This window comes from Ictalurus punctatus, chromosome 2 (assembly GCF_001660625.3).
Source record: "Ictalurus punctatus breed USDA103 chromosome 2, Coco_2.0, whole genome shotgun sequence".
NCBI lineage: Eukaryota > Metazoa > Chordata > Actinopteri > Siluriformes > Ictaluridae > Ictalurus > Ictalurus punctatus.
This window is the reverse complement of record NC_030417.2, coordinates 26,410,032-26,419,428: the sequence shown is the minus strand read 5'-3', so window position 1 is coordinate 26,419,428 and position 9,397 is coordinate 26,410,032. Positions and strand designations below refer to the sequence as shown.

At 36.4% G+C, this 9,397-nt stretch overlaps 1 protein-coding gene across 2 annotated transcripts; it reads left to right on the top strand.

Annotated features, from left to right (window-relative positions):
- Window positions 1–2,707: 2,707 nt before the first annotated feature.
- Window positions 2,708–9,298, top strand: nme4 (NME/NM23 nucleoside diphosphate kinase 4). Of its 2 annotated transcripts, none has more exons than XM_017487827.3 (5): window positions 2,708–2,905; window positions 5,205–5,335; window positions 6,281–6,382; window positions 8,409–8,521; window positions 8,724–9,298. In XM_017487827.3, exons 1-5 carry the CDS (start codon window positions 2,776–2,778, stop codon window positions 8,842–8,844), a joined length of 597 nt encoding a protein of 198 aa, XP_017343316.1. In that variant the 5' UTR covers window positions 2,708–2,775; the 3' UTR covers window positions 8,845–9,298. The 2 variants fall into 2 exon arrangements, with proteins under 2 accessions (XP_017343316.1, XP_053530579.1); XM_053674604.1 differs by having other exon boundaries at window positions 2,805–2,945.
- Window positions 9,299–9,397: the final 99 nt, after the last annotated feature.

Below are 9,397 nucleotides of genomic sequence, written 5' to 3'. Positions count from 1 at the left end.
TTGATTTTTTTTTGGGGGGTGTTAGTAGGATGGAGAAAAGCATGTTGAAGGTGATTTAGGGAAGAAATGGGAGAGGAAGTCACAAAGATCCTATGGGATGGCATTCCAGTGTTTGGGAACTGTGGCATTTAATGGTCTGACCACCACTGATGACCACCACTAAGACCAAACCAGTCTGGTCTTAGGCACCACCAGTAGACCAGTATTGGTGGACCAAGTCGCTCTGGATAAGGGTGTCTGCCAAATGCCAAAATGAACAGGACTTTGTATTTAGATTCTTTGTGAAACTGGTAAGCAGGGTAGCAGTTGGGAATAGAGGTGTAATGTGTACTGAATGTTTGAGTAAGAGTATGGACCATAACGGCTGAAGTTTTGAATGATAGTCTGTTGTTGAATATGTATGATTTTACAAGAGATGCCAAAGAAGAGAGTGTAATATGAAAACGTGAACCATGGTTTCAGCATCTTTCAACCTGAGTACATTTTAAAGCTGTGTAATATGAGAGAGTCAAATGAAAACTTTTTTTTTTAATTATTATTTTTATTTTGCATTGTTCGTTATAAATGTGTCAAAAAGTGTATCATGTCTCCAAGTACTTTCCATTTTGTTCAGTGCCAGCACTTAATGAGTATCTAGATTCATCTAGAGCAATAAATTGATTCAATTGTAATTTGTCATTTTCATTTGACTCACTCTTGTCTTTGCCTAATTAAAAAAAGGAAAAAAAGAAACTGATTTTTGTGATCTAATGATAGGATTCAAATGAAAGTGTTGTCAAACATACCGAGTTTGCACTGCAGAATTTAGCCCCCTCCTCCGCATTTAACACACAAGATTTATCTAATAAGCTAGTGAGTTTGATGTGTTGGAAGATTTAAAGCCTTTGTATATTTGTAGTTTGCACTCCTGTATTACACCACTCACTAAGACCTCAAGCACCTCTCTAAATCCAATTGCAAACCAAAGAGACTCAACACTTTTCCAGCATTGCACGGGTCAGTATCCTATGGGTCAAGCGCATGTTATTTATTTGTATATGAAGTACGTGTCCGGATCCCTGCATGTTCAGACGTGTTCACTATCCCACACACTCATCGCACTTGTTCCGTGAGCAAGGGTAATGTTTGTTTTGTGACCTTGTCCAAGCAAAAACTTTGGTTGTTTTTTTTTTTTAATTTAACGTGTGTATATTTCAGTATTTGCTTGGAGACTGCAGACCTCATTTTCATGTTCTAGATGATTCAAAATCCAAACAGGAAAAGCATGAATTAAGTTGTTATCTTTAGTGAACTGTGAGAACTGCAGCATCTCTTGACTCTGGTGGAACAAGATCAGTTCTAGTTAGATTTTTTATTATATTTTATTTTTTAAATCATAACTGGATTTGAGTATCATTTCAGTCACTATTGGTGTTACAAAATGCAATCTGGCACATAATACATTTAAACCAGTAGTTGTAAAGAATGACCAAATAATCCTTGCAACGTTTTGATATGAATTCCCTGAATGATGATTCCAAGCTTGTGATTCCTAAACCTATAGACCTAACACTATTATAACCTGTAAAGTGTGTGTGTGTGTGTGTGTGTGTGTGTGTGTGTGTGTGTGTGTGTGTGTGTGTGTTTTTGTTTCTTTCTTTCCTTCCTTCCTATGCAAATCCCACCCTATAGCTTTTCGCTGACTTTAGTTTAATTACTCATGTAATGTCATTAAACCAGCCAGTCATGATCTTTTTCTTTGAGTAGACACGTGAGTGTGGCCCATCAGGTGAATGACCGTGTGTTTGTGTTTTGTTTTGATTACTGTTAGCTGGTCTGACAAGAAAACCCTCAGAGCTCTCCGAGTACCAAAGTGGTCGGTCGATATTCCCAGATATACGGAAATTAAGGGACCGTCTCTAAAGTTACATACGACATTGTTAAACACGTTTCTAACTTCAATAGCATTTGAAGGGAATGACTTAGTCATATAACCAACTGGAAAGTGTTCATCTAGGTGTCAGCTATGATGCACACCTCTTAGATTTTTTTTTTCATATTTAACATAATAAACTATTAAATCATATATAAATATTGCCATGTATTTTATTACTGCATGGGCTCATATACAAAATATACCATAATTTGAAGCTCAATAGCATTTGAAGGGAATGATGTACAATCACACAACCAACTGTAAAGTGTTCATCTAGGTGTCAGCTATAATGCACACCTTTTTAGATTTCTGATATTTATAAAATAAGCTATTAAATCACATGTAACTTAGATATGATTTTCACTGAAGAATGGGCCCATACACAAAATAGCCATAATTTAAAGCTCAATAGCATTTGAAGGGAATGATGTACAGTCACACAACCAACTGTAAAGTGTTCATCTAGGTGTCGGGTATGATGCACAGCTTTTAGATTTTTGATATTATTAAAATAAGTATATGGTTATGGCATATGAGCCCATGCAGTAATAAAATACATGGCAATTTTCATATATGATTTAATAGTTAATTTTATTAAATATCAAAAATCTAAAAAGGTGAGCATTATACCTGACACCTACATGAACACTTTACAGTTGGTTATATGACTGTAAGTCATTCCCTTCAAATGCTATTGAAGTTAGAAACGTGTTTAACAATGTGGTATGTAACTTTAGAGACGGTCCCTTACTTTCCGCATATCCTCGAACGTCCAACGGCAAACCAACTTTATGCCAGTTCGACAGAGTATATAAGGTTTTGATATCTAGAAGACTCTGTGTGATATTGTTCGTGTTGTGATGGCGGGTGTAACACGGTGTGTGTTGAAGAGTTTTCTCATGAACAGCGGGAAACGGATCATCCCGCAATGCACAGGAGGCATGCAGGCTCAGCTAAAGACGCACGCGCGGACCAACAGCAGCGCCTCAGGTTCGTGTGTGTGTGCGTGCGCGCGCCCCAAACTATCCAGGTGACGAACTGTATTCTCTTAGTGAGATTTTTTTTCAGTGTTGCCGATATTAGACTTGACTCGTGACTAATTCATGAACAAGTTTGGACTTAAAATACAATTTAAATTTGTGTTTAGATGAGTCTGTGGTAAAGTTAATGCTGAAATTAGTGTACTTTACTACCTCAGCGAGCCTGTCAGTGCGCTCCATATAATCCTTAATGAGATAGAGGCTAGTCATTATGGGATTCACACTTTAGGGTGCGTTCAATGACATCAGATTTTGTTTGCTCAGATCTTATAATAGCTGTGTTGTTGAGTACAGGTTACTAAAAAACTGAGATAAGAGTGAAAAGATACACTGTATGATGTCCAAGTCAAGACACAATTCAGAAAATAAGAACTTTTTATTATAACATAAAAAATAATAATTTTATTTTGTGTTATGTTGTGTTCATATTCTTATTTCATGTGCTGTAGGGAAATAGCTATGTGAACACCGCATGAGAATGCAGGAGAGTATGTGAAAGGTAGCAAATGTGTGGAAAAAATGTTTTAAAATGTTTTTCTTTTATATATATATATATATATATATATATATATATATATATATATATATATATATATATATATATATATATATATATATATATATATATATAAACATTATATAAACTGCATTATATTTACATTTTTGATTGCAATCCAGAAATCTAAACCTGTTTTAACCTCCATGTCCTGCTCTATTAATATGTCACGGTGTGACATTATAGGGTAAGGTGTTATTCGGTGATGGTGCTATAAAAACATATCTGACGTGTAGGAAGTGCTAGTTTTCTTTAGTTCGGCGTCAGACGCGATTTGAAAGTGAAAATGTTGGAGACTTCCGCCGTTAGCATGCAGGCTACTCCTGTGGCAGCGATGCGAAGACGCGCGCGCCTTACACTCTGTATTTCAGCTAGCAGCGCATTGTTTTTGTTGTTTTACTGAGTACTGTATTCAGTCTCTTTTGACTCAGAGACATGTCCTGTTCTCTGGCAGTGTCCCCGCGTGGTTTCTAGATTAAATGATTAGTGAAACCATGGTTAATGATGTGCGTGTGTTTCCACGTGCTCTCCTTTCATAGGAGTTTCTTTTTTTTTTCTTTTTTTTTTTTTTTTAAACATACTGTACAGTGGGATGAGAGAAATATGAAATGAGTCCAAGATGAAGGCCAGAAATCAGAAAATCAGTTTACATCTGGTGGAATAATGAGGAAAATATCTGAGAGGGAGGAATGTATAAAAATGGGGTTTTATATAATAATCTAGTGTACTAGTAACTAAAATGACTCCAAATTTGGGGGCCAAAGTCTCTCTCTCTCTCTCTCTCTCTCTCTCTCTCTCTCTCTCTCTCTCTCTCTGTCTCTCTTTCTCTCTCTCTGTGTGTCTCTCTGTCTATTTTTCCCTGTCTCTCCATCTTTGACTTTTTCTCTGTCTGTCTCTCTGTCTCTGTGTCTCTGTCTTTTTCTCTGTTTCTCTCTGTTTGACTTTTCCTCTGTCTGTGTGTCTTTCTCAGTCTCACTCTCTCTCTCTCTCTCTCTCAGCATGATTTATAGAAAACTCTCGGAATCTATCCCTGAATGTTAATCTGCGCTTAAACTTTTATCTTCATTTCTATTCTAGACCAAATATTTATTCGTCCTCAACAACTCTCACTTGGAAACCAATATCAGCAACCTCAAATGCACTCTTCTTGGTGTGTGTGTTTGTGTGTGTGTGTCATGATGACTGACTTTACAAATCACATGCACTTCACATTTGTAAGAAAGTGTTCTTTAATCAAGTGTGTGTGTGTGTGTGTGTGTGTGTGTGTGTGTGTGTGAATGTTTATGTGCATAGTAGTGTGAAATTAGGGAAGATAAACGACAGATTACTTGTTTTTTTTCACATCGTGATGTGGTAATTCCTGTAGTGAGGCAAATCAATCGTGATGTGGAATTAGTGTTTTGATAAGTAGATAAAGGATAACAATGTGTTTGTGTTGAGGGACGATTCACACCCAAAAATACAGACATATTAACAGCTCATACTAATCTTTATTATTATTATTATTATTATTATTATTATTATTATTATTATTTGCAGTATATTATCATTTGGATGAATCCTTCTGTCTACATGTGTTCATTTCAGTGACCAGGATTTTTAGCTGCTTAAATAAGTACCTGATACTATGTGATATACTGTATGCCATACCTATGAATGCACTACATAGTTAAACATGTGAACCTTAATACAGACATTCCTGGTGTAAAAGAGCGCACTCTGGTTGCCATCAAGCCGGATGGGGTTCAGAGGCGTCTGATTGGTCAGATCATTAAACGCTTTGAGCAGCGAGGGTTCCGCTTGGTAGGGATGAAGATGGTGCAGGTGAGTGTTTGCTCTTGCTGTGTTTGATGTGTACACACACGGTGGTTTTAAATCACACAAAGTGTTGGCAGAGGTGAGTAGTTAAGCACTACACTTATTTACACTTACATTTATTTAGATAACTTTTTGAATAAACTGTGCTTAGAAGAATGCATTTTCTTTTAATTGTGGATTCCTTTAACCCTAACTGTAGCCCTTTTGTACAGATAAAAATATACTTTTAAGGAAAAACAACATTACAGACACTTTATCAAAGATTATAAATCTACAACAGGAAACAAGTAATGACTTTGATCAATAGCGTCATCCACATCGATCTCTCTAGTCTAATCACTTGAGGTAACTGTGAGTCGTGGCATTTCATGAACACAAGCCACATCATCGTTTTTGACTTCTCACTGTCCACCATTGCATCAGTGCTGAAATCAAACCTGATGAAATCACAAACATTTCTACAGCATTTTGGTGAAATATATTTCTGTTTTATTGAAGTATCGATATAAATGTATGTTAAACCCCAATTTTGGCCAAAACCTGATTTTATGTTGTTTTGTCATTCGAGTTTTTCTTTGGAACTGTCATATCTGGCTTGCTCATTAGGAATATACATTCTCTGTCCACTTTATTAGGAACCCCTTTACTGTACTCCTGCAGTTTCCTGCATTTATCTAATCAGATGAAAGTTAGTTTCGTCTGTAGATTGCTTTTCAAATGTCTTCCTTTATTTGGCTTTGACTTAATTGTAATTTGTTTTTATACAAATGAGATTTGCTTGAAAAATTAAGCCTGGATGTGAGAGAAATTTCTTGAGTACTTGAGGTTTTTGGCTAGTCTACCCACCTCTGGCTAATGGTAATGAATAGCAGACTGTGTTCTTTGTACAACATTATGAGTGTGATAGAAATACATTGAGTAATGATTTATTATTATATATGTGTGTTTTAGGTATCTGAAGAATTACTGGCCCAGCATTATGTGTCCCTTCGTAAGAAACCTTTCTACCCCAGCATACTGCAATATATGACCTCAGGGCCTGTGGTGGCAATGGTGAGGATCTAGAACTAAAACTAAAAACTTGGCAACAAAGCAACTTCAGACAGAGCATCTAAATGCTGTCTTCCGACATCGTTTCCCATTGAGATAATAAGATAACGTCTCAGTAATTTTCATCTAGACTGCGGTCTCATCACACAATCTGCCCAGCAAAAGGAAATGGTTGAGAAACAGTAGGAGCTAGACTTGTTACAGATTCTGAAGTCAGCATTAAATTGATGCAAAAGAAATCCCCTGCTTTTCAATCTGTAGTAGAATCTTCTCCATAGTCAGCAGCTAAATAAATATTCTTGTCTAAAGCTATAAAAATTGGAATATTAAGAAGCATTAACAGTGATTAGAATCAACATTGTGCTGACATTATGTAAATGAGCAAATGAGCTGCATATCACTTTATTGTGATGTAAATTGTGCACATTGTGCCAGCATCGGGTGTGTGTTATATAGGTACAAGTTTTCCTCACATTCTGACAGCGTCACTAAAATATTTGCTCAGAGCAAAAAATACTCTGCAGCTCCCCTAGTCTTTGTAATGAAAACAAGGGGGATGGTTTCCATGAACGTTTCCTTAACTAACTTTATTTACTGCATTAGTTAACATTACTAAACTGTATGTAATGTTAACAAATATTAATTTATATTTGTTTAAATGTTACCGAACTACACCTGCTTCTGTATATTTATTAAATTACCTAGCATGCTGCGCTCTCATCGTTGTGGCCCGGGTTCGATTCCCAGTCAGGGAACCAACGCCAGCGACTGGAGGGTTACACGAGCCAGTGCTAAGCCCGGAAAATAGGGAGAGTTGCGTCAGGAAGGGCATGTGGCGTAATACTCATGTCAGAATCAATATGTGGACGTGTGATCAGCTGTGGTGACCCGAAACGGGCCAAAAGCAGCCGAAAGAGCGGGCAAAAAAACAAGACAACATGTTCCCAAATGTTGATAAGTTGCTGAACTCTGGTCTCCAGATGTAAATATTTGCAATTGCTATTCAGCCCTCACTTTTCAAGGTTACCAGTTAACAACCCCAAACAAGTTCATCATAGTCAATATGTTGGTGCATATTGGTCATTCATTGGTTCATCTTCAGTAAGCGCTTTATCCTGGTCAAGTTCTTGGTGAATCTGAAGCCCATCCTGGGAACACTGGTTGAGCGGCAGTAATACACCCTGTATGGGATGCCAGTCCATCACACTGCACAATGCACACACACATTCACACCTAGGGGCAATTTAACTAGACCATCCATCTACTAGCATGTTTTTGGACTGTGGGTGGAAACCAGAGAACCTGGAGGAAATCTGAACATGCACAGACACTCTGCACAGACCAGTAATCTAAGCTCAGGATCGAACAAGGTCCACTGGAGCTGTGAGGTGGCAGCGAGTGTTAGTTATTTTGTTAAAGTTGTATTAGTGCTGAAGTTCTATACATAACTAATGTGTTAAATAATGTCAGTTAAGGGAATCTTAATGAAAAGAGTTACAAAAGCAAGTGACATGGACTTCCAACATCTAACCAATCAGGACAAATTTGTGTCTCTGTTTGCCTGTCAGTTCATAAAGTAATCAACTACGTTGGTGCTTGAAAGTTTGTAAACCCTTTAGAATATTCTATATTTCGGCATAAATATGACCGAAAAGTAGATAAAGAGAACCCAACTAAACAAACAACATAAAAATATTATTCTTGGTCATTTATTTATTGAAGAAAATGTTGTTTTTTTAATTGCTGAAAATCTAATGATGTTTTAGGTCATATTTATGCAGAAATATAGAAAATTCTGAAAGGTTCACAAACTGTCAAGCACCACAGCTTAGGCTGTACATGTGTTTTGGGCATGTGGCTTTGAAGGCAACTAACTTCTGCCAATATTACTGACTACCATTAACATTTCAGTTTAACACTTAAAGTTTCAGTGAAAAAAGTTTAAATGGGATTCAAATTAAATTAAAAAACAACAAAGTTGTTGTTATTAAGATAAACATTCTATTGACTTTATAACCATCTTTTATAGGTGTGGGAGGGCCACAATGTAATAAAGTCAACACGAATGCTAGTGGGAAACACAAACCCAGCTGAAGCTGCACCTGGAACACTGAGAGGAGACTTTAGCATTCATGTTAGCAGGTAGACTTACACACTCAGTCACATGCGCCGGGTCTTACTGATAACTGATCGTAACTAAACATTTGCAAGATTTGTATTTTTCTTCAAATTAAGATGTTCGTGCATATTATTTAGGACAGATAATCATTATAAAACCTTTGGTCTGTGTTTAGTGCACAGGTGCCTGATGATGGGTTCCTTCTGTTTTGTGCTAATGTTACAGGAACGTTGTGCATGCTTCTGACTCGGTCGAAGTGGCTCAAAAGGAGATCTCGCTTTGGTTTCAGCGCTCCGAGCTGATTGACTGGGCGTGTTGTGACCATGGCAACATCTACCATCCATGAGTGTGTGTGTGTATATGTTAGTTACTTTTAAAGAAATGTATTTTTAATAGATATTAACACTATAACTGCTGCAATGTATATTTTAATCATTTATTTTTGCACATGGCAAACTATTCAGGAAATATATAACCAAAATTACCTGAATAGTTTGCCATATGCAAAAATAAATAAATAAAAATCTATTTCAAATTCACTGTATTATAAAAGAATGTTTAAAGTTTGAAGCCAAAATGTCTGATGTTTCTTAATGAATTTGTAAATTTTGCCCAGGAACAACAATGTACATGTGATCTTAAGATCTTAAGAAAAAAAAAAAACATCTACATTACTGTAATACCAGCTATAACTGATTGTGCCTTTGTAATACATATTTAATACTCTATATTATTATATTTGGATCAATTATCCATTACATGAAAATCCCAAATTTTAATAAAACAGACAAAATTGTAAAGTTTGTTGGAAAACTGTCACCGCTGCACAGTGGACTGTGTTTAAAATGAGCTAGCAGTAAATTAACGGTCACATGGGTTTCTGGTTTTGCTATAGCATA

What these genes read in the sequence shown, in the direction of transcription:
- nme4 (XM_017487827.3), top strand. Translation starts at nt 2,776, where the DNA reads ATGGCGGGTGTAACACGGTGTGTGTTGAAGAGTTTTCTCATGAACAGC. An exon ending in TAGGGATGAAGATGGTGCAG is followed by an intron (nt 5,336 to 6,280) that starts GTGAGTGTTTGC and finishes TGTGTGTTTTAG; the next exon opens with GTATCTGAAGAATTACTGGC. An exon ending in TTTAGCATTCATGTTAGCAG is followed by an intron (nt 8,522 to 8,723) that starts GTAGACTTACAC and finishes CTAATGTTACAG; the next exon opens with GAACGTTGTGCATGCTTCTG.